This window comes from Mercenaria mercenaria, chromosome 3 (assembly GCF_021730395.1).
Source record: "Mercenaria mercenaria strain notata chromosome 3, MADL_Memer_1, whole genome shotgun sequence".
In the NCBI taxonomy this organism is placed as follows: domain Eukaryota; kingdom Metazoa; phylum Mollusca; class Bivalvia; order Venerida; family Veneridae; genus Mercenaria; species Mercenaria mercenaria.
Genome location: NC_069363.1, coordinates 91307479 through 91332417, shown reverse-complemented (window position 1 = coordinate 91332417; position 24939 = coordinate 91307479). Strand labels below are relative to the sequence as shown.

Sequence of the window (24939 nt, the reverse complement as noted above, 5' to 3'; positions counted from 1 at the left end):
CGGACATTTCTTTTTACAATCAAGCATCAATAAAGCTTATACTGGCATGAAAATGGCCTTTACTAAGCGGGAAAAATTGCACTATATATTGATATGGACTACATTCGAGTGGACCACGGAGGCATATCCGGCTAATTGCCCCCTTCATGCCTATAAGAAATATCCAAAGTTTTCAAAATCGTTCTGTTGCAGTCAATTATTGTACGTAAGTCAATTGTCAACAGTTTTGCCAACTTTCAGTTTGAAAGAATGGCTACTGTCGGAATTATGCCCCATTCAGACAGACAGTCCACACCTGCAAAAAACGTGTCAGGGGCATAGATAATGCAAATTTTCATTAAATATAGTATCATACGGCCTGACTTTTCTTATTTCTAGAATTCGTTTGCAAGGAACAGCTAGAAGTACACGAAAAATAATCGATTTCTGTCATTCTTACCTAAAATGGTGTCGCTGATGCAAAACTGAGATGTGGGGAATCACCTTAAGAATCAGAATTTTGCCTACTTTGGGAAAAAAAAATCTCAAACTTGCCCAAAATATGCAAATGATATGCCACGTTTGTCTTAAAATGGTGCTTATTGCTCAATTCTGATCAGAAAGTACCAGTTCTACATCGGTAGAAGCAATTTTCACGAAGTGCGAATTTTTCATTTTAGGTATAATGGTATTAAATTCCTCCGCTACTATTTTCTATATAAAATTAACAACTTATAGCATATTTTTATCAAGATTTCTAGCCTTTCACTTCCTGCGAGACTACCCTTGTCTTGAAGGTCTGTCTTTAGGCAATCAAAATATACCCAAAAAATATGGGGTTGACCATAATGCAGTGAAACCATGGTCACGTGACTGAGACACGTGATGAAAACGCTAATATTGCGTAGGTAGACATCAGGAAATACCTACTTTCACTTTCATTTTACAAGGCAGCTTCAAATCAACTTTTGAAGCATATAACGTAGCTTAAAATCATCTGCGGACATTTCTTTTTACAATCAAGCATCAATAAAGCTTATACCTGGCATGAAAATGGCCTTTACTAAGCGGGAAAATTGCACTATATATTGATATGGACTACATTCGAGTGGACCACGGAGGCATATCCGGCTAATTGCCCCTTCATGCCTATAAGAAATACCAAAGTTTCAAAATCGTTCTGTTGCAGTCAATTATTGTAGTAAGTCAATTGTCAACAATTTTGCCAACTTTCAGTTTGAAAGAATGGCTACTGTCGGAATTATGCCCCATTCAGACAGACAGTCCACACCTGCAAAAAACGTGTCAGGGGCATAGATAATGCCAATTTTTCATTAAATATAGTATCATACGGCCTGACTTTTCTTATTTCTAGAATTCGTTTGCAAGGAACAGCTAGAAGTACACGAAAAATAATCGATTTCTGTCATTCTTACCTAAAATGGTGTCGCTGATGCAAAACTGAGATGTGGGGAATCACCTTAAGAATCAGAATTTTGCCTACTTTCGGAAAAAAATCTCAAACTTGCCCAAAATATGCAAATGATATGCCACGTTTGTCTTAAAATGGTGCTTATTGCTCAATTCTGATCAGAAAGTACCAGTTCTACATCGGTAGAAGCAATTTTCACGAAGTGCGAATTTTTCATTTTAGAAATACCAAAGTTTTCAAAATCGTTCTGTTGCAGTCAATTATTGTACGTAAGTCAATTGTCAACAATTTTGCCAACTTTCAGTTTGAAAGAATGGCTACTGTCGGAATTATGCCCCATTCAGACAGACAGTCCACACCTGCAAAAAACGTGTCAGGGGCATAGATAATCCCAATTTTTCATTAAATATAGTATCATACGGCTGACTTTTCTTATTTCTAGAATTCGTTTGCAAGGAACAGCTAGAAGTACACGAAAAATAATCGATTTCTGTCATTCTTACCTAAATGGTGTCGCTGATGCAAAACTGAGATGTGGGGAATCCCCTTAAGAATCAGAATTTTGCCTACTTTCGGAAAAAAATCTCAAACTTGCCCAAAATATGCAAATGATATGCCACGTTTGTCTTAAAATGGTGCTTATTGCTCAATTCTGATCAGAAAGTACCAGTTCTACATCGGTAGAAGCAATTTTCACGAAGTGCGAATTTTTCATATAAGAAATACCAAAGTTTTCAAAATCGTTCTGTTGCAGTCAATTATTGTACGTAAGTCAATTGTCAACAATTTTGCCAACTTTCAGTTTGAAAGAATGGCTACTGTCGGAATTATGCCCCATTCAGACAGACAGTCCACACCTGCAAAAAAACGTGTCAGGGGCATAGATAATGCCAATTTTTCATTAAATATAGTATCATACGGCCTGACTTTTCTTATTTCTAGAATTCGTTTGCAAGGAACAGCTAGAAGTACACGAAAATAATCGATTTCTGTCATTCTTACCTAAAATGGTGTCGCTGATGCAAAACTGAGATGTGGGGAATCACCTTAAGAATCAGAATTTTGCCTACTTTCGGAAAAAAATCTCAAACTTGCCCAAAATATGCAAATGATATGCCACGTTTGTCTTAAAATGGTGCTTATTGCTCAATTCTGATCAGAAAGTACCAGTTCTACATCGGTAGAAGCAATTTTCACGAAGTGCGAATTTTCATTTTAGGTATAATGGTATTAAATTCCTCCGCTACTATTTTCTATATAAAATTAACAACTTATAGCATATTTTTATCAAGATTTCTAGCCTTTCACTTCCTGCGAGACTACCCTTGTCTTGAAGGTCTGTCTTTAGGCAATCAAAATATACCCAAAAAATATGGGGTTGACCATAATGCAGTGAAACCATGGTCACGTGACTGAGACACGTGATGAAACGCTAATATTGCGTAGGTAGACATCAGGAAATACCTACTTTCACTTTCATTTTACAAGGCAGCTTCAAATCAACTTTTGAAGCATATAACGTAGTTTAAAAATCATCTGCAGACATTTCACTTCACAATCAAGCATCAATAAAGCTTATACCTGGCATGAAAATGGCCTTTACTAAGCGGGAAAATTGCACTATATATTGATATGGACTACATTCGAGTGGACCACGGAGGCATATCCGGCTAATTGCCCCCTTCATGCCTATAAGAAATACCAAAGTTTTCAAAATCGTTCTGTTGCAGTCAATTATTGTACGTAAGTCAATTGTCAACAGTTTTGCCAACTTTCAGTTTGAAAGAATGGCTACTGTCGGAATTATGCCCCATTCAGACAGACAGTCCACACCTGCAAAAAACGTGTCAGGGGCATAGATAATGCCAATTTTTCATTAAATATAGTATCATACGGCCTGACTTTTCTTATTTCTAGAATTCGTTTGCAAGGAACAGCTAGAAGTACACGAAAAATAATCGATTTCTGTCATTCTTACCTAAAATGGTGTCGCTGATGCAAAACTGAGATGTGGGGATCACCTTAAGAATCAGAATTTTGCCTACTTTCGGAAAAAAATCTCAAACTTGCCCAAAATTGCAAATGATATGCCACGTTTGTCTTAAAATGGTGCTTATTGCTCAATTCTGATCAGAAAGTACCAGTTCTACATCGGTAGAAGCAATTTTCACGAAGTGCGAATTTTCATTTTAGGTATAATGGTATTAAATTCCTCCGCTACTATTTTCTATATAAAATTAACAACTTATAGCATATTTTTATCAAGATTTCTAGCCTTTCACTTCCTGCGAGACTACCCTTGTCTTGAAGGTCTGTCTTTAGGCAATCAAAAAAATAACAGAAAATATGGGGTTGACCATATTGCAGTGAAATCATGGTCACGTGACTGAGACACGTGATGAAAACGCTAATATTGCGTAGGTAGACATCAGGAAATACCTACTTTCACTTTCATTTTACAAGGCAGCTTCAAATCAACTTTTGAAGCATATAACGTAGCTTAAAATCATCTGCGGACATTTCTTTTTACAATCAAGCATCAATAAAGCTTATACCTGGCATGAAAATGGCCTTTACTAAGCGGGAAAATTGCACTATATATTGATATGGACTACATTCGAGTGGACCACGGAGGCATATCCGGCTAATTGCCCCTTCATGCTATAAGAAATACCAAAGTTTTCAAAATCGTTCTGTTGCAGTCAATTATTGTACGTAAGTCAATTGTCAACAATTTTGCCAACTTTCAGTTTGAAAGAATGGCTACTGTCGGAATTATGCCACATTCAGACAGACAGTCCACACCTGCAAAAACGTGTCAGGGGCATAGATAATGCCAATTTTTCATTAAATATAGTATCATACGGCCTGACTTTTCTTATTTCTAGAATTCGTTTGCAAGGAACAGCTAGAAGTACACGAAAATAATCGATTTCTGTCATTCTTACCTAAAATGGTGTCGCTGATGCAAAACTGAGATGTGGGGAATCACCTTAAGAATCAGAATTTTGCCTACTTCGGAAAAAAATCTCAAATTTGCCCAAAATATGCAAATGATATGCCACGTTTGTCTTAAAATGGTGCTTATTGCTCAATTTGATCAGAAAGTACCAGTTCTACATCGGTAGAAGCAATTTTCACGAAGTGCGAATTTTTCATTTAGAATACCAAAGTTTCAAAATCGTTCTGTTGCAGTCAATTATTGTACGTAAGTCAATTGTCAACAATTTTGCCAACTTTCAGTTTGAAAGAATGGCTACTGTCGGAATTATGCCACATTCAGACAGACAGTCCACACCTGCAAAAAACGTGTCAGGGGCATAGATAATGCCAATTTTTCATTAAATATAGTATCATACGGCCTGACTTTTCTTATTTCTAGAATTCGTTTGCAAGGAACAGCTAGAGTACACGAAAAATAATCGATTTCTGTCATTCTTACCTAAAATGGTGTCGCTGATGCAAAACTGAGATGTGGGGAATCACCTTAAGAATCAGAATTTTGCCTACTTTCGGAAAAAAATCTCAAACTTGCCCAAAATATGCAAATGATATGCCACGTTTGTCTTAAAATGGTGCTTATTGCTCAATTCTGATCAGAAAGTACCAGTTCTACATCGGTAGAAGCAATTTTCACGAAGTGCGAATTTTTCATTTTAGGTATAATGGTATTAAATTCCTCCGCTACTATTTCTATATAAAATTAACAACTTATAGCATATTTTTATCAAGATTTCTAGCCTTTCACTTCCTGCGAGACTACCCTTGTCTTGAAGGTCTGTCTTTAGGCAATCAAATATACCCAAAAAATATGGGGTTGACCATAATGCAGTGAAACCATGGTCACGTGACTGAGACACGTGATGAAAACGCTAATATTGCGTAGGTAGACATCAGGAAATACCTACTTTCACTTTCATTTTACAAGGCAGCTTCAAATCAACTTTTGAAGCATATAACGTAGCTTAAAATCATCTGCGGACATTCCTTTTTACAATCAAGCATCAATAAAGCTTATACCTGGCATGAAAATGGCCTTTACTAAGCGGGAAAATTGCACTATATATTGATATGGACTACATTCGAGTGGACCACGGAGGCATATCCGGCTAATTGCCCCTTAAATGCCTATAAGAAATACCAAAGTTTTCAAAATCGTTCTGTTGCAGTCAATTATTGTACGTAAGTCAATTGTCAACAGTTTTGCCAACTTTCAGTTTGAAAGAATGGCTACTGTCGGAATTATGCCCCATTCAGACAGACAGTCCACACCTGCAAAAAACGTGTCAGGGGCATAGATAATGCCAATTTTTCATTAAATATAGTATCATACGGCCTGACTTTTCTTATTTCTAGAATTCGTTTGCAAGGAACAGCTAGAAGTACACGAAAATAATCGATTTCTGTCATTCTTACCTAAAATGGTGTCGCTGATGCAAAACTGAGATGTGGGGAATCACCTTAAGAATCAGAATTTTGCCTACTTTCGGAAAAAAATCTCAAACTTGCCCAAAATATGCAAATGATATGCCACGTTTGTCTTAAAATGGTGCTTATTGCTCAATTCTGATCAGAAAGTACCAGTTCTACATCGGTAGAAGCAATTTTCACGAAGTGCGAATTTTTCATTTTAGGTATAATGGTATTAAATTCCTCCGCTACTATTTTCTATATAAAATTAACAACTTATAGCATATTTTTATCAAGATTTCTAGCCTTTCACTTCCTGCGAGACTACCCTTGTCTTGAAGGTCTGTCTTTAGGCAATCAAAATATACCCAAAAAATTGGGGTTGCCCATAATGCAGTGAAACCATGGTCACGTGACTGAGACACGTGATGAAAACGCTAATATTGCGTAGGTAGACATCAGGAAATACCTACTTTCACTTTCATTTACAAGGCAGCTTCAAATCAACTTTTGAAGCATATTAACGTAGCTTAAAATCATCTGCGGACATTCCTTTTTACAATCAAGCATCAATAAAGCTTATACCTGGCATGAAAATGGCCTTTACTAAGCGGGAAAATTGCACTTATATATGATATGGACTACATTCGAGTGGACCACGGGGGCATATCCGGCTAATTGCCCCCTTCATGCCTATAAGAAATACCAAAGTTTCAAAATCGTTCTGTTGCAGTCAATTATTGTACGTAAGTCAATTGTCAACAGTTTTGCCAACTTTCAGTTTGAAAGAATGGCTACTGTCGGAATTATGCCCATTCAGACAGACAGTCCACACCTGCAAAAAACGTGTCAGGGGCATAGATAATGCCAATTTTTCATTAAATATAGTATCATACGGCCTGACTTTTCTTATTTCTAGAATTCGTTTGAAAGGGGAACAGCTAGAAGTACACGAAAAATAATCGATTTCTGTCATTCTTCCCTAAAATGGTGTCGCTGATGCAAAACTGAGATGTGGGGAATCACCTTAAGAATCAGAATTTTGCCTACTTTCGGAAAAAAATCTCAAACTTGCCCAAAATATGCAAATGATATGCCACGTTTGTCTTAAAATGGTGCTTATTGCTCAATTCTGATCAGAAAGTACCAGTTCTACATCGGTAGAAGCAATTTTCACGAAGTGCGAATTTTTCATTTTAGGTATAATGGTATTAAATTCCTCCGCTACTATTTTCTATATAAAATTAACAACTTATAGCATATTTTTATCAAGATTTCTAGCCTTTCACTTCCTGCGAGACTACCCTTGTCTTGAAGGTCTGTCTTTAGGCAATCAAAATATACCCAAAAAATATGGGGTTGACCATAATGCAGTGAAACCATGGTCACGTGACTGAGACACGTGATGAAAACGCTAATATTGCGTAGGTAGACATCAGGAAATACCTACTTTCACTTTCATTTTACAAGGCAGCTTCAAATCAACTTTTGAAGCATATAACGTAGCTTAAAATCATCTGCGGACATTCCTTTTTACAATCAAGCATCAATAAAGCTTATACCGGGCATGAAAATGGCCTTTACTAAGCGGGAAAATTGCACTTATATTGATATGGACTACATTCGAGTGGACACGGAGGCATATCCGGCTAATTGCCCCCTTCATGCCTATAAGAAATACCAAAGTTTTCAAAATCGTTCTGTTGCAGTCAATTATTGTACGTAAGTCAATTGTCAACAGTTTTGCCAACTTTCAGTTTGAAAGAATGGCTACTGTCGGAATTATGCCCCATTCAGACAGACAGTCCACACCTGCAAAAAACGTGTCAGGGGCATAGATAATGCCAATTTTTCATTAAATATAGTATCATACGGCCTGACTTTTCTTATTTCTAGAATTCGTTTGCAAGGAACAGCTAGAAGTACACGAAAAATAATCGATTTCTGTCATTCTTACCTAAAATGGTGTCGCTGATGCAAAACTGAGATGTGGGGAATCACCTTAAGAATCAGAATTTTGCCTACTTTCGGAAAAAAATCTCAAACTTGCCCAAAATATGCAAATGATATGCCACGTTTGTCTTAAAATGGTGCTTATTGCTCAATTTGATCAGAAAGTACCAGTTCTACATCGGTAGAAGCAATTTTCACGAAGTGCGAATTTTTCATTTTAGGTATAATGGTATTAAATTCCTCCGCTACTATTTTCTATATAAAATTAACAACTTATAGCATATTTTTATCAAGATTTCTAGCCTTTCACTTCCTGCGAGACTACCCTTGTCTTGAAGGTCTGTCTTTAGGCAATAAAAAATATACCCAAAAATATGGGTTGACATAATGCAGTGGAAACCATGGTCACGTGACTGAGACACGTGATGAAAACGCTAATATTGCGTAGGTAGACATCAGGAAATACCTACTTTCACTTTCATTTTACAAGGCAGCTTCAAATCAACTTTTGAAGCATATAACGTAGCTTAAAATCATCTGCGGACATTCCTTTTTACAATCAAGCATCAATAAAGCTTATACCTGGCATGAAAATGGCCTTTACTAAGCGGGAAAATTGCACTATATATTGATATGGACTACATTCGAGTGGACCACGGAGGCATATCCGGCTAATTGCCCCCTTCATGCCTTATACGAGACTTTTCAGATCATCATTGACGTAATCTACATATTATAATTTATGAAATTTTGAAAAGAAGATATAATGATTTTATTTATCTGATTTGTTGCCCTATAACGTTAAACATGCATACTTTTATTGATCTGTTTACTTTACAGTCGTTCATTGACCTGTACGAGATATTATCAAGATAACAAGTCAGTTGTTGTAGAATAATATTTTCTAAATATGTATAGAACGACAGCACGTGCAGTTAGAATTGTTATTGATTATTTAAAATACATGTATTAGCATAAGTAAATATCTGTAAAATTTAAGATGATGTAAGCATTCTGAATATGCTTTAATAAAGTTATTGTATAATCTATAGAATAAACATTTTAGACTGACAAATAAATTGGAAATAATCATTTTTATCATTTGTCAGTTTACAACACGTGCAACCAAGCTTAGGCACACACATAGATAAAATGAAACTGTAAAATCATTGTGTTTTGTTGTTTTGTTTAAAGATGGAAGACTTTCTGTCAAACACCAGTAATTCTGAGAAGGCAATCGAGTTTACGGAGAACCTGGTGGCTTCTGTCGAATCAGACGCTGTGATGTCTGAACAAGATATATTCCAGTCAACAAAACTGATGGACGCTGCCTCACAAGCCAAACCAAAGAATTCAAGTGAAGCAAAGAGCATCATCAAAGTATACAATTTTTAGTAACTTTTAAGAGATTTTTTTTTAAGAGAAAAGCACAAAATCACATCGTTTTATGCATGCATTCGTTGAGTATAATCCTAAAACACTTTTGTATGAAATATGCAGGTTTCTTCAATCTTATATTGCTTGTTAACGTAATAGTAGTAAAATGTTTCAGGTTTTGACTGTCGCTTATCTAACATGAAGTTTCATATTTATGCATGATTCAATATTAATACTAGAACGTTGCCAAGTTTGGAAGTGGCTTAGTTGACAAGAAGGATACATGGACGGCTATGACTGTAGAAAGTCGACGATCTGTTGCATCATCTCTGCTTAACTCAATGGAGTCTGTTACCAACAACATGCTGAAAAGTTTTAATGAATCTACAAATGAGACAATTGTAGAGGAAAACATGGGTAAAGTATAAGTACTATCCTATACCTATTTCTAGTTTGTCAACATTTAGCTAGTTCGCATATTGAACACGATGAAAGTTCTGTTATTGTATCTAGAAACATAATTTTGATATGATTACCTGTTATGAACTTAACTTTGATGCAGGGAATGTATTTATTTTTTTAAACATTCTTTTTTACTTATTTTTACGTTATCAAAGAGAGATTGATAACTAAAATATTTTATTCTAAATAATATTTTTTCAGTGATAGAGCTACAAGTGATTGATGTAAATGACGATGAACCTGAGACCAATGGCACTATGTTTCAAGCAGACTCTAACAGTTTTGCAATAACTCAAGAAACCCTTAAGCGGTTCAGTACAGGTAATGTGAAAAAGACATAATAAATTTTGTTAAACAGCAAGTTAGTTTTGTAATTGGTTCGTAGTTTGTGCTGTAAGGATTGCATAGACAGATTTAAGTCCTACTTTAAAAGTAGCGCATCTAACTTTCCAAAAGCTGGATGCCTTCTTGCAATGCGAAATTTGATACGCCCAGCAAACCTATGTAGTTACTTGTACAACCATCTATATATTATACAGTTCAAGAGGAAGTGGGTATTTGAAAGTTGCCTTTTCAGCCTCTGGTAATACAGTCAATCAAATGTTAAATTTTGACATTTGAATATGAAAGACTGTGTCTTACAATAGAAATAGATGCTTCGGAAATAAATACTTTTGTTATAATTCAAGTTTTATTCTCAAAAGTACTTTTGTTGCACAATAAGTTTTAAAGTACATGTAATTGCGGTACTAATAATAGCTAATAACAGCAAGAGAACTGTCAGTTTTATTACACATATATTTATGGAAATAATTTACAAGAATCTAGTTTTAGTTTGTTTCACGTATCTAGTGGTTTTTATCCTTGTTTATCAATTTTGGTGAGACATTTGCGAAAGTGTATTTAAAGATATTATGTTTGTATGACTAGATTTTCCTCTTTATATAGCATCACATTATATTTTGAGAAATTCATTTCACAGATGGCATGGCAAAACTGGTATTCATCAACTACAATACTGTTGGAGAGTTTTTGGTTCCAGTTGATGATGTAGCAGACGACAACTTAGAACGTCAAATGATCAGTCAGGTGATCAGTGCCTCTCTAAGCGAGAAATCTGTTGAGGAACCTCTCGATAACACTGTTCAGTTTACAATGAAAACTTTAAACGTAAGTTATCATTTGAAAAAAAATATATGCCAAAAATCCGCCAGTAAAACCGTACACGTTCCAAGTGCATGCTTAACAGCGGCTGAGAAAATATACACATTACTACAAACAAATAATGCAATGATAATAACAGAAGTAACAAACGAACACAATGTTACACGAAGAACGAACATAGCACGACACTGCCTTGGTATGTCAGTGGCTAATATATCACTGGGGAGTCTAAACTAGTTTGCTGGCGTAAAACCTAAATCTTTAAAAACTTTTTATGTTCCTAAATAACAAGGCTGTGTCAATATACACATTGTGAAATACAAAATATGCTCATGTACAGATGTATAAATCGAAACCAATGGAACCGTGAAGCGCCAGAGCACCAAAGGAAATAACATTACGGGCACGTTTAAGCAGGGCAGGGGACAGTTATCAGACCAGTTCTTTTCAGGATGGAGGGGTGGGGTGAGAGCGATTTAAGAGCTAACCATTGGTTTTTGCCAATCTAATTAGCTGTGAACTATAAACGCCATAATTCGTTGCTTGTGGTACATGGGAAAATTGACAGTATCGAAATCAAAGTCATTAATCTTACAGTACCATGACTAATAATCAGATGTATAATTATCTAAAAAAAGCAAATATTTTCACCTTGTTAGCCATATTTAATTGAAGCTGTGTAATATATATATATGAGCAACCATGGGAGCAAAATATGATTTGTCCACGTTTAATATATCGTCCAGATCATAAAAGCCTTGTTGACATCATCTTAAGTATCAGTGGATAAGATAACATAATTATATTGATTTTCATAACAGTAAAAAAAAAGTCAGATAAAAAGATAACCTGACAACGCAATTGGTTCTGTTGTGACTTATATTAAGTCATTTTATATGATGGATAGCTTATGACCAAAGACTAGTTGAAGCGAATAATTGGTATTTATGGTAATTTTATATACAACAAGTGTTTAACGATGTATAGAAATATAGAAACGGATTTTTCTGATTTGTCCACTGCTTTTATTTACAGATAGAGAAAAGTCAAGAACGTGTGCAGTTATGTTCGTTTTGGAACTTTAGTCTTGGGTAGGTATTAAAAGGCCACTTCAGTAAAGTTCCCCAAACACTACACACTTTGATGCTGAATTTAGCAGAAAATACCAAACTACCAGTTTCAATAAATTTGTTTCTAGTCATCGCTTCCAAACGTTTTCTGTAACTCCTGCAAAAATGGTAAACTTATGTTGAAATCCTGAAAGAAAAGTTAATATTTTAACTTTTTTCAGATATACTGGAGCATGGTCTCAGAAAGGTTGTACATTGAAAGAGTATAACAACACACATACAACTTGCCAGTGTAATCATCTCACAAATTTTGCAATCCTCATGGACGTTCATAGTACGGAGGTTAGTTGAAAATTATTTATCTCGATGTGTTTCAGCATCATCATTTCAGTATGAAGACTTCTCATAAACACTGTATTTTTCCACTTTGAATTCCTTGTGCATTGAGACCATTGAGTACAATTTTAGTGTAGTTATTTAGATCTATAAAGTCTTATGTTTTATTAGGAAGACATTAACTCTTACTAGCACTGAAAGTGGGACTAAATGCTTCAATATCGTTTCCTTCGTCATTGGAAATGATGTTTATAATGCTGACAATATACCAACACTTGAAATTGCATACTTTAGTTCGGAAGCATAATCATATATTTAGATATCATACATGAAATTTACAGGTCTACTACATAACTGGACAAAACATCGCTCACATATTAATTTTAAAATTCGGCCATACTATACTCAAATTGTATCATCACGAGAAGTTAACCTGTATTTTCAGATAGAGCCAATCCATGCCATCACTCTGTCCTACATTACATACGCTGGTCTCATCATCTCTATTATATGTCTGTTCTTCTCATGGATAACATTTGTTTGTCTCAGGTATGCTATATTTTTACATTATACAGTGCACAGCAGAAACATTATTTGGAAAGGGGATCTTAGTGACGATCAAGATTCAAGAAACTGATAAATATTACCGATCTTTTATTTTACTCTTCACATATTTTATGTAAAGCATAGTTGCTTGTATAAATTATGTCCTTGTGAGGAATTGTAGTAACTAAAATTATTAGTACATTAAAATATGCCCACACAATTTCAATGCGGTAAAGCTTGTCCACACTTTGTTCAATAAAAGCGGCTTTCAAATGGTACACGAATATCTTCTTTCGCTAACAATCTATCTCACACACAAACTTTTATTGTTTCAAAATGTTAAACAGTTCTTTTGGTATATCATATAAACCTTCCCTTTCCACGAACCCAGCATTTCCGAAACATAAAACTTTTAGATTACTGAACGATTGCACAAATGTAAGCAAAATGTTCGGTTTGAAAAAAGCTTGAAGTGTAACTAGGCAGAAATATGTCTGTTTCTATACATAATTTCAGCTACAATATTATATGACATTTGCAATACATCACAATAAATTAATTATATTTTAAACACATTAATTTTTGTTAAGGGCTTAGATTTATCCACGTTAAAATAGTGATATGACCTTTTATTCTCAAGTGGTTTTTTTTCTTTCTTTTTTTGCCTTTTATTTTTTGATGATGTTTAATTCCAATGATTTGAATGATTTCTTATAATATTCGATTATCTAATGCGCGTTTCATGCCCGTTCTGTTCACCCTTGTAATAACCGCATTCCCGATACGAATACAATAAAAGTGAGGATTCTTAGGTAAACTCAGTGGAATAGTTTTGCAGTACATGATTAAGTTTGGATGAATTTACAGTATACGATGTATCCGAGGATCATGGAGTAGTTATGGAAACGGGGAAGGCAATGAATATTACGGAACCAGTGGCAGTTACACTGGCTCGACCGCTGGCTCACGGTATAAGCAATGCATGTGATGGTTTTGGAATTATGCTTATATTCATGTATTACTATTGATAATAACACTTACTGAAGATTTTTAGCACATCATGTCAGAATCTATATGTTTCAAATTCACTGGGAATGGCAGTAGAATAACAACAGACTGTGTATTATTTCACAAACTAATATGAATGTTCTGTGTGCTTATTCACATTTTTAATCCACATTTATTTCTACTCGAACTGTTCCAGTAAAAAGGGGAACGGGGCTTCCGTGGCCGAGTGGTTACGGTTGCTGACTTTTAATCACTTGCTCCTCACCGATGTGGGTTCGAACCTCACTTGGGGCGTAGAATTCTTCAGGTGAGAAAGCAAATCAGAAGGTCGTTGGTTCTACCCAGGTGCTCGCCCATGATGAAATAAACCACGGAGGGACACTTTGGGTCTTTCTCACAATCAAAGCTTGAAAGTTGCCATTTGACCTATATTTGTGTCGGTGCAATGTCAAACCCCAAAAAACAAAAACAAAAAGGGGAACACTCAGTCTTATCAAGTTAAACCTCAAAAGGATTTAAAGGATGTTAAGGATTAAACAAATTTCCTGTTTGATAATAACACGTGTTCTGGTTACAGCAGTTTTAAAATTTGGACAGTTTTAAAGATGCATATTGCCCATGTCATTTGCATCAAATTCGCTTGCTTTTTCTACACGTAGTATTGTATATGACAGATATTATACTAATATATACGAAGTAGTATGGAAGCTTCGCAATTCAAAACAAAGTCTTGTTATTATGAATGTTTTTGATTATAATATAGTCCTATGCTTAGATGACATATTTTATAATTAACACATATAGTTCTAGAAGTTATCTATGTGATTTTCAGAGTCACTATTACTTAAGTAATACTATTCTCTAACACTATCATACTAAGTATGTACTGATGACCAATGTCCTTTTTTATCCTTTTCTTTTACTTTTCCAATGTCTTTTGTGTACAGTTCTATATTTATTTCTTGAAGATTTCGGTTTTTGATTCTTTCCGCTTTTCCGTTCTTAAAACGTAGTTTTTATTTTGAATATTTTATCTTGGTTTTTCTCACTCTTAATATTTCATTTTCACATCTGTATTTGCTACTCAGTATTGCTGCTTTTAATGTTCAATTAAGATATATAAAGTTTGCGTTTTCACTATTTCAGTGTGTTATACTGTCAACATAACAAACCATTTTTTCCAGTATTTGTGTATGACTTGCATTTAATTGACGGTTAATTTCAAATTTACTGTACATATAAAATTCTAAATATATATGAAATTGCAAGTTTGACTAAAATGTTTAAGATTCGTGTAAATTTAAAAAAAAAAATCAGAACTAACAAAATTTATTGCTACAAGTTAATATAAACTTTTCTGTATTTTGTCACAGCTATTCAAATAAGGATTATCTTGGAACTGCATAATATGGAAACGAATGTGTAACTTTTGTGTAAACGCATGCTGTATAGTTAGAGAGCATATGTATAGTATCTATGCATAACACGTGAGTAACTTGAACTAGAATATGTCATACATTACATTTTCTATATACATGTTATAATGTATTTCGATTCAGCTGATATTTGTTGGTTTTAGGTCCATACAAGGAGAGAGAAATTCCATACACAAGAATCTTGCATTCTGTCTGTTTATTGCTGAAGTATTGTTCCTGGCGGGAATAGAAAGAACTGATAATAAAGTAAAGTTTCTTTTTTTAAAGACAATATAACTTTTAATGTGTATGTTTTTTACAGTTTCAAAGATGTTGACCTATTAACTTCTGGCGAAAACTTGTGTTTAATTTAAGTGTTGCCGCTAACCTTATAATAAAGTAAGCTGTCTTATCATGTACTTCGTATGATAAATTTTGGAGAAAACAATTTTTTCATTTCTGGAATACAAGACAACTGTGGTTTTCAATGGCGAAAACAGTATGTTTTCGGGTATTAACTAATAGCATTTTCTAAATGGATCACATTATACCTGTCCTTGATTTTCACAAATGTCACCAAATTTTCTTGTGTAAACACAAACAAATACGTACTCATGTCAAGTAAGGCTGTTCGTTTAAGGCTTTGTTAATAACCAGCTACAGTAAGGACCTGGTAGTGTTTTTTTAATTCCCAAACTTACTATATTGTTTTCACAAAACTTCTAATGCTCTTTTAACAGCAAGATGTGAGATTGTCTTAATCTTTCAGGTTGCATGTGCGATCATTGCAGGATTTCTGCATTACTTCTTTCTGTCCGCCTTTACATGGATGTTTGTTGAAGGCATCCACATTGTTTTCATGCTTGTACAAGTGTTTGATGCTGCTAGATCCAGGCTCAAATACTATTACATGATAGGATATGGTATGCCTCTCGTATTTCTCTCGCAATCTCTCGTAATTTACAAAATACAAATATCACTTTATCACTTGCCATTTATTTTGTATGGTACCTTAATTTATTAAAGATTATTAAGCTCGAATATCATGAAAAACTAACTTAACAGTACCTATGATAACATATTAATATAAACCTTTTTGTGGGTGTAAACAATATTGTGTAAGTAATACACATTAGTAAATGAATAAGCAGACACACTGTAAGTATGCAATATTACTTGAAAATTAACAAATGTGTGTCACTAGTTAACTTTTAATAGCGATTGCAACTTTAAATCATTTATAGATTTAGCCAGGCTAAATATATTGATAAGCATTTTTCAAGATTTAAATTAGTATCTGATGATAAATATTTTCGTGGACGATCGTGTGAACAAAAATATTTGCGACAGTAACTGTAGATGGCTAATGCCATTTATAGAGAACATAAAATGTTGGTATAAAGATTATATGAGGAACATTGTAGCTGTTATTGTAGCAGGCACTTAAAATTTCACGTCTGCCATTTTATCAGTGAATGCAGACAAGCTGACTATATACGAAATTATGTTTTAGGTGCTCCATTACTTGTAGTTGGTATTTCTGCATTAGTGTATTATGAAGGATACGGAACAGAGAAGTAGTAAGTTGTCATATTTAATAGCATCCTGTCACATAGTGACAAGGTGAGCTTTTGTGATCACCCTTCGTCCGTCGTCCGTCGGTCCATCTCGTGCGTCCGTCCGTGCGTCAACAATTTCTTGTCTGCACGGTAGTGGTTTCATTTATGATTTTATTTTAACCAAACTTGCACACAACTTGTATCACCATAAGATCTCGGTTCCTTTCTTGAACTGGTCAGATCCCATTACAGGTTCCAGAGTTATGGCCCCTGAAAGGGCCAAAATAAGCTATTTTGACCTTGTCTGCACAATAGCAGCTTCATTTATGATTTTATTTTAACCAAACTTGCACACAACTTGTATCACCATATGATCTTGGTTCCTTTCTTGAACCGGCCAGATTCCATTATGGGTTCCAGAGTGATGGCCCCTGAAAAGGCCAGAATTAGCTATTTTGACTTTGTCTGCACAATAGCAGCTTCATTTATGATTTGAATTTAATCAAACTTGCACACAACTTGTGTCACCATAAGATCTCGGTTCCTTTTTTAAACCGGCCAGATCCCATAATGGATTTCAGAGTTATGGCCCCTGAAAGGGCCAAAATTAGCTATTTTGACCTTGTCTGCACAATAGCAGCTTCATTTATGATTTGAATTTAACCAAACTTGCACAAAACTTGTATCACCACAAGATCTTGGTTCCTTTCTTGAACTGGCCAGATTCCTTTATGGGTTCCAGAGTTATGGCCCCTTAAAGGTCCAAAATCGGCTATTTTGGCTTTTGCAGCCATATAGAGACTACATTTATGGTTTGATTTGATACAAACTTCCAAAATATCTTCAACAACAATAAATCTTGGATTCCATGACAAATCAGATCCATTTGTAGGTTCCAGAATTATTTTATATCTGATTACCTCCCTTGATTGTAAACAAAATGGATTTATATCAGTAAGTACTTATAAAACTTATTTGAAATTTCATTATTGTCATTAGTTGGACTGAGCCAATGAGGGTAGATAACTATGGACTGATTTTATGTCAAATTACCTCCCTTTATTTCAAATTAAAATGGGTATATCTCAGTAACTAATGTAGATACTGATCTGAAATTTCATTTATGTCAACAGATTTATTTGGCAGGTCCTTCTTTTGTTAACTTACAATCATTTTTTTTTTAATTACTTCCCTTTTACGTTACTATAAATAGCTTGTTTTTAGTAACTTTTTTATTATTGGCCGTAGGGAAAAACCGAGACCACTTTTCTGTGGTACAACATGGATGGCACCTCCAATTTTTAGGTGTATTTTGACATATCTCTACCTTGTAAGAATTTTTTTTCTTTTTGGTTTAATTTCTTCCCTTTGTTGTTCCTGTCCTTTGGACTTAGATAATTTTTGTGAGGACCTTCTTGTCCTCAAGTGCAATGACAACAGGTGAGCGATATAGGGCCATCATGGCCCTCTTGTTTGCCATTAATTTTGGCGTATTTCATAATAATATCAGATTCTTTCCCTGTTGTTTCTATGCAATGGCAAGTATTGGTAGAGTTATCACACCCTTGTTAAATGCGCACGTTATTTCCGTTCAGATGAATATTCTGATAATACTGTTATCTGAAACGTTAAGTATTGAATACAGTCGGTATGAAAAGCTTACTTTCGAATAATTATTGAGGGGCCTCCGTGGCCGAGTGGTTAAGGTCGCTGACTTCAAATCACTTGCCCCTCATCGATGTGGGTTCGAGCCTCACTCGGGACGTTGAATTTTTCATGTGAGGAAGCCATCTAGCTGGCTTACGAAAGGTCGGTGGTTCTACCCAGGTGCCCGATCGTGATGAAATAATGCATGGAGGGGCACCTGGGGTCTTCCTCCACCACCAAAAGCCGGAAAGTCGCCATATGACCTATAATTGTGTCAGTGCGACGTTAAACCCAACAAAATAAACAAATAAATAAATTGAATAATTATTACATTTTATTATTGTTTGTGATTGTGATCTATTCAAATGTATTCGGTATGATACCGACTATCAACTGAGTACTATGGACAAACATACTCTCTTTTTACTACGATCAACAAACTTTCTGTCTTCATTTTAATATCAAAATCATATATAACTTCAAACTATACTTGTAGTTGTTGGTTGACGACAGACAGGATGTTCATATGGAGTTTTGCTGGTCCTATTGTGTTTATTCTGTTGGTAAGTGAAACATATTCTGAGTAGGAATCCGTAATTGTTTGAAACTTTAACATTTAGAACCACCCTTGGTGATTGTCGAAGCAAGATCTGTTTCATTACATGGCAAAATCACAAACATATCCTTTGCCATTTTATTACTGTATCGAGTATACTGCACTGAGCTGGTCAATTTTATTCAGAAATATGAAATATAGTTCTGCGGTAGGTTATAATCTACCATAAAACATCATATGTTAGTGTATTATCTATTTCCTTGTATATAGACCTCAAATGTTTCGTAAGAACATCGTTATCTTCCAAAATCTCGCCAACCCGATTGTTTTACAAATAATTTTGAAAACTAGAGTTTTCTTAATATTGTTTTAAAGAAATAGTAACCATCTAAGATATCGTGCTTGAATAAAGCAGTAATTTCGTTTTTGGAGCAACATAGAATAACATTTAATTTGAGACAGTATATAATTTTCAATATCTTTTTAAACTTTTTGAATCAAATTACTTATAATAATTCTCCTACCGCATTTCATTCTCCGAAATTGGAGCAAACTCAAATATCATGAAACTTAAATATAACTTGCTATTTAAATAATGTTCTCCGTAATTATTTTATTTTAAAGAAATAATTCACTGAAGGACATATGATCAGAGTTTTTCAAATTATTTTCAGGTTAATCTTGTTGTGCTCATATATGCTATGTTTGCGGTGTATAAGCATTCAGAATATGTGTTCACAAAGGATAAATCGAAAACTGGAAACATCAAGTAAGTACAAAAGGAAAACCATTTTTAAAAGATCTAGCTGTCTTATTAACTTAATATGATACATTTGTTAAGTTCTAGACAGCATTTATTCACAAAATAAAACAGTCAATAAAGTAATGTGAAAATCTTAATACTTTACCAGTCATACAGTTATAATTTTGATGAAAAAAGAAGGTTTTTAGATGTGTTTTACTAAAATGAACATTATGTATCCTAGTAATACAAAAACATTATAAAGTTTAAAAAGGATATTAAATAGTCTGAAAAGCAGTTCCATAAAATGATGATATTCCAGATGTAATTTTTGTTTGAAAACACTTCAGATGAGTCAGTCAGGAAATATAAAACAATGAAATGTATTTTAAATCAATATTTTCTTCTGGTGATATATCAATGTCAAGATTCCTGTCATGTTAAGCTTGCTCTTATCAGATAACTAATGTTTCTTCAGGGCATGGATACAGGGAGCGCTTGCGATGGAAGTTCTTCTTGGGCTCACATGGATATTTGGGTATTTCTACATCAGTGAAGAAGCTATTCCCGTAGCTTACCTCTTTACTATATTTAACAGCCTTCAAGGCCTTTTCATCTTTGTGTTTCATTGCCTTCTGAATAAAAAGGTAACAGTTTCGTTATTACAATAAATAAATATAGCGTACTTAAAATCTCTTTATCTATTTCATAACTGAATCGTGTATTTCACATTTTAGATTATTGTTTAACTCATTTAGTTTAATACAGATCCTAAACTGTAAGTGTTAATGGTACAACCGAAAAAAATATAATATTGTAAGAATTTAGATATTAAAACGGTGTTTCAATACTTACCATAGGTTCGGAAGGCATATACACGGTTCATCGATTACCCAGGTAGGACTAGTTCAAGTGGAACCCATTCTACAAAAGCTTATCACAGAGGGTCAGGTCCTCCAACGCCTTCCTATCATATGAATGGAAACAGAAAACATTCGAAATTTCTTGATCTTACCAAAGACAGACGCCCGTCCTCTATGTCAACTACCTCTGCTTAGAAGTATTTACAACACGGGTTATCATGTGTAACAAGAAAACAATTTACCTAATCCACTAAGATGCAGAGTAGTTATACCATTTGCTTATTTAGATTCATTTTCATTTGGTATATATGCATATTTAGCTTTAGGTCATGTTTAGTAGTGTTCATTTATGGTAGTTTGGAGGTTGTGTTGTTGAATGTTAGGTAGGAATATTGCAGTGGCATGCACTCCGTACATGTCAAGAAAATACTTGCGTCCAAGATAGGTATATCATTCTTTCAAGCGGTCATGAATTTCAAAGGATATGACGATGGTTTGACAGAGTGTGATAGGTCTGAAGATGTTTGTTAAACACCGCTATTTCATATCATGAATATGAGATATTTGTAAGTTACTTCCTGAGAGCAGGTCAGTACTGATGCGGAATCCAGGAACACTATCTTAACTGACGAACGTTATATAACTAAATGTCTTTTAACCAGAATTAAAGTCTTACAGTATTATTACAGTCAACTCTGTCATGATACAGTAACACACATTCAATGCATGCTTTTAGCTTTTTGATTTTGTTGGTGCTACTTGTATAATCATGTATCTTTAGTTAACCTGCCTTATTGCATTATGTATATTTATTATTTCATTTCTATGACAATTTATGACAAGTTTTATTTCATGCCTTATTTATTTTTCTGTACCATTGTATGGTAAAACTTTTATCAGTATTTACAGTTGAATAATGGAAAGTTGGGGGAAAAGCAAAATGAAGTAGAAACATTAATTGATATAATATTTGAGCCGCGCCATGAGAAAACCAACATAGTGGGTTTGCGACCAGGATCCATGCCGTTCGCTAACAGTTTCTCTAATTACTATAGGCTTTGAAAGCGAACAGCATGGATCCTGACCAGACTGCGCGGATGCGCAGGCTGGTCTGGATCCATGCTGATCGCAAACCCACTATGTCGGTTTTCTCATGGCACGGCTCATATCTGTTCTTGAAATAATTGTGACTAGTTTCATTTTCTTCCCTTTTTTACTTTATAAACATTCCTCTATATACAACGGGATGATTATAGACGTCCATGGGTCATAGTCAGAGACCTGTAAAAAAGAACACGAGTGGAGTATTTCAGCTTGTTGTTAAATTCCTCATTTACTGTTTCCCCTATTTGTTTCTAATAATTGAAAATATGTTGTCTTTGAAATACCGCTTTAGCTGTTTTAGGGTGTGATGGTGGTTGTTGTTGTTTTAAGGTATTTAGATGGACCGCCATTATACATTAGAATACATCAAATGCTCGTCTGGTCATCAAACAATGTTTGAAACGTTCTAAACGGTTTTCGTTGTTGTTATTTTTTTTTTGTTTAGAAAAACTGTTTTAAAGACTGTTACAGTAGGATCTTCCAGTATTTGTAATGCTACATATTTTTCTCTATTTCTGCCATTGAATTACCTGTGATTCCTTTCGGATAGTTGAACCCTTGTGTGTGTGTTGAAATTTTCCATTCGCTTCTTCATTTTCATTAAACTATCAAATGTGTCGGGTAAAAAATCAATGCATCCCAAATCTTACACAAGCAAAATTATGTAATTTTCCGAAACGCAACTTCTTTAGAACTGTTTAGATTGTTGTATGTACAATGTAACTACGCGTTTAAGAAATGCCCGTATTGTTATTTATGTTGTTTCAAAATTGTATGCTTAAGTTACCATTGTTTATTATAATGTGCTATCTTATTTTTTGTTCTAAAATAAAATGTGAAGAACATGATTATAAGTGTTTTTGTTATATAATCTAATTTTAAAAAGAGATCCTCAGGAAGCAAAACAATAGGTTTCTGTGTTATAGCTGAATCTGTTCATTAAATGTAATAAAATATGCACCATTTCTCACGCCCCTGTCAATTAAGAGAAATTCTATTATACCGCCAGAAAAAAAACATGCTGCATCATCATCAAAGTTGCCGTGGAGAACTTTCATGTTTTACCAGTCAGTATCTAATTTATCAAAACTACTTAAAATTTATTTTTGCACACTATACTTCCTGCGATTAAAGTTGCAAATTACATGTATGGTTTTAAAGTTTCAATTATTTGTTACATTATATAGCTAAGCTCTGCTTTCTTTGTCCTAAATACTTTGGAACAAAATCATACTTTAATCCTTGCTCACCTAGTAAAATATATCATGTATACTAATTTTCATAAAAATAGGCTAGCGGTGAATGTGTAATCCAAACCTTTATAAAACTTAGCATTAAGAAAAAACGGCACAATATCGTTCATGAAGTAATAATAATGGCTGCAATTCAATCATTGAATCAATGGAGTTAAATTTTTTCTCATGATTTAAATATCGTTAATTTCTCTTGATTCGACCACACTTCTCCCAATTCAGTTCAATTATTGCCAATCACCAAAGTCCAGCCGAGTGACCAGCTAGCTAGAAATCGACCGACAAAAGTGGAGTCCAGGCACATTTTCTAGATAAAAACATATACTTTTTACTAAAGAATAACTTTGATATTTTGCGATGATTTTTTTTGCCATCGCTTTCACTGTATACTACAAGAGACCCAATAAACGACAGGTGATATCTTACATTACCCTACGGATGGCCGTAATAGTACTGGAAAACATAAAACGAGTCATGAACCAGGGCAAAACACTAGGATTAGTGGCATTACGCTTTCACCCCCCCCCCCCCCCCCCCAACACACAAGATAATACAGTTAGATCTGTAACTTTACATTGGAAAAAAGATATTTTCTGAGGCTATTTTGTATATTCAGCGAACATGAAAATCAAGAATAAATATAGTAGGAAACATCACGTTTTAAGAACGCAGTTCCTTCAAACAAGATTAACACAACAGCATTGTAACTGTGTAACATAATTGATATATATTAGGGTAAAACATAATGACGCCAACGTGAAATCGCCCCTATTGGATGTACGCACGTATTGAGTGTACAATATACTGACTAAAGGTTAGGATTAGGTTTTACATAGGTTTAAAAGTGTATATTCAATGCGTGCGTACACTCAATGCGGGAGAATTAATGCCAACTAACATAAAGACAGCGAAGACGAAACGAACAAATAAAAGTAACGCGGTGGGAACGTTCAGTGGTAAAATATCACAGGGGAATATTACTCGGTAAATTCTGCATAAAATTTCACCATTTATCTAAAGCAACCATCCACTGAATCCCTAATATCGCAATCACGATATGTAAAACACAATATATATAATTTCTAACATTAAAAACACCAAAAGAACTATACGTACGCATATACTAAATTCCTTAGTAGAAAGCAGAGAAACAAGAGAAAGACCCTTTAAGACCGGACGAAACAGGCTTGAAGACAAACAACAATACAGCTCAGAACCAGTACCTATCATAGTCTCCAACCCGTATCATCAGACGCAAACAAAAAATAAAGGCGTAGCGTCAAATCGTGAAAGAGCGCAATACCAAATGCCGTGTCTCAAAATAGCCGTGTCAACACCTCTAGTAAACAAGACTTCTTTCTAATTCTATCAAAAACAGTTGGAAAAGTAACATGATCTAGAATCTTACGAGTTCTGTAAATAGCATCCTCGGGAGTCAGGTTTACATATATTTTATCATAGAAGTGCCTTTAAATCCACAGTTAAATTAATTATAACATTTTCGTAGTTTATGAAACGGTAAAAAAACTCTGCTGAAGGTACTGGTAATATTTTGATAACGTTTATGTCTATTAAAACCACCAAAATGACAACACCATTCTGCAAATCTTATTTATAGAGGAAAACATATCGTATGTGATGAAGCACGGGGTATACCAGTCTAAACGAGAGAAATTTAGAATCATCTCTCTTACCACTGTATTATACCTAATATAAAGGGATGTAAATATAAAAAAAACAACATATAATGCCGCGGTATCCGAAATGTTTATTTCACTGGATGTCCCTGGGATAATTAATATCAACCAAGCGGGCAACAAACGGGGATATCATCTTGATAGCATCGTAGATACAAATTCAAGCTGTGAATCTGAAGGTCGGCTCAACGTATAGATTATTTTATAACAATTCAAAAACAAATCTGCGACAAGTTGTATACAAAATGTTACCATGAGAATACCATCTGCATTCACAAAAAAACGGTCTAAATTTCTATTTAATAGAATGGAGAGCACAAATTTTGTACCAGGTCGTTTAACAATGGTACAAGTAGAAAAATAGAA

General features: G+C 34.4%; 1 protein-coding gene across 2 annotated transcripts in view; it reads left to right on the top strand.

Moving 5' to 3' along the window:
- The window catches only part of LOC123524059 (adhesion G protein-coupled receptor L4-like), a 41408-nt gene extending 18937 nt beyond the window's left edge, over window positions 1-22471 (top strand). Inside the window, exons 8-22 of one of the 2 annotated variants that reach the window (XM_053539271.1) lie at window positions 8969-9154; window positions 9391-9568; window positions 9815-9934; window positions 10596-10783; window positions 11813-11868; window positions 12069-12189; window positions 12629-12732; window positions 13597-13698; window positions 15317-15419; window positions 15922-16075; window positions 16666-16732; window positions 18855-18921; window positions 19589-19683; window positions 20135-20303; window positions 20517-22471. In XM_053539271.1, the coding sequence (XP_053395246.1) occupies window positions 8969-9154; window positions 9391-9568; window positions 9815-9934; window positions 10596-10783; window positions 11813-11868; window positions 12069-12189; window positions 12629-12732; window positions 13597-13698; window positions 15317-15419; window positions 15922-16075; window positions 16666-16732; window positions 18855-18921; window positions 19589-19683; window positions 20135-20303; window positions 20517-20714 (1908 nt within the window). In that variant the 3' untranslated portion in view covers window positions 20715-22471. The remainder of the gene's footprint in view (window positions 1-8968; window positions 9155-9390; window positions 9569-9814; window positions 9935-10595; window positions 10784-11812; window positions 11869-12068; window positions 12190-12628; window positions 12733-13596; window positions 13699-15316; window positions 15420-15921; window positions 16076-16665; window positions 16733-18854; window positions 18922-19588; window positions 19684-20134; window positions 20304-20516) is intronic. The other variant, XM_053539272.1, reaches the window with a different exon arrangement.
- The last annotated feature ends 2468 nt before the right edge of the window (window positions 22472-24939 follow it).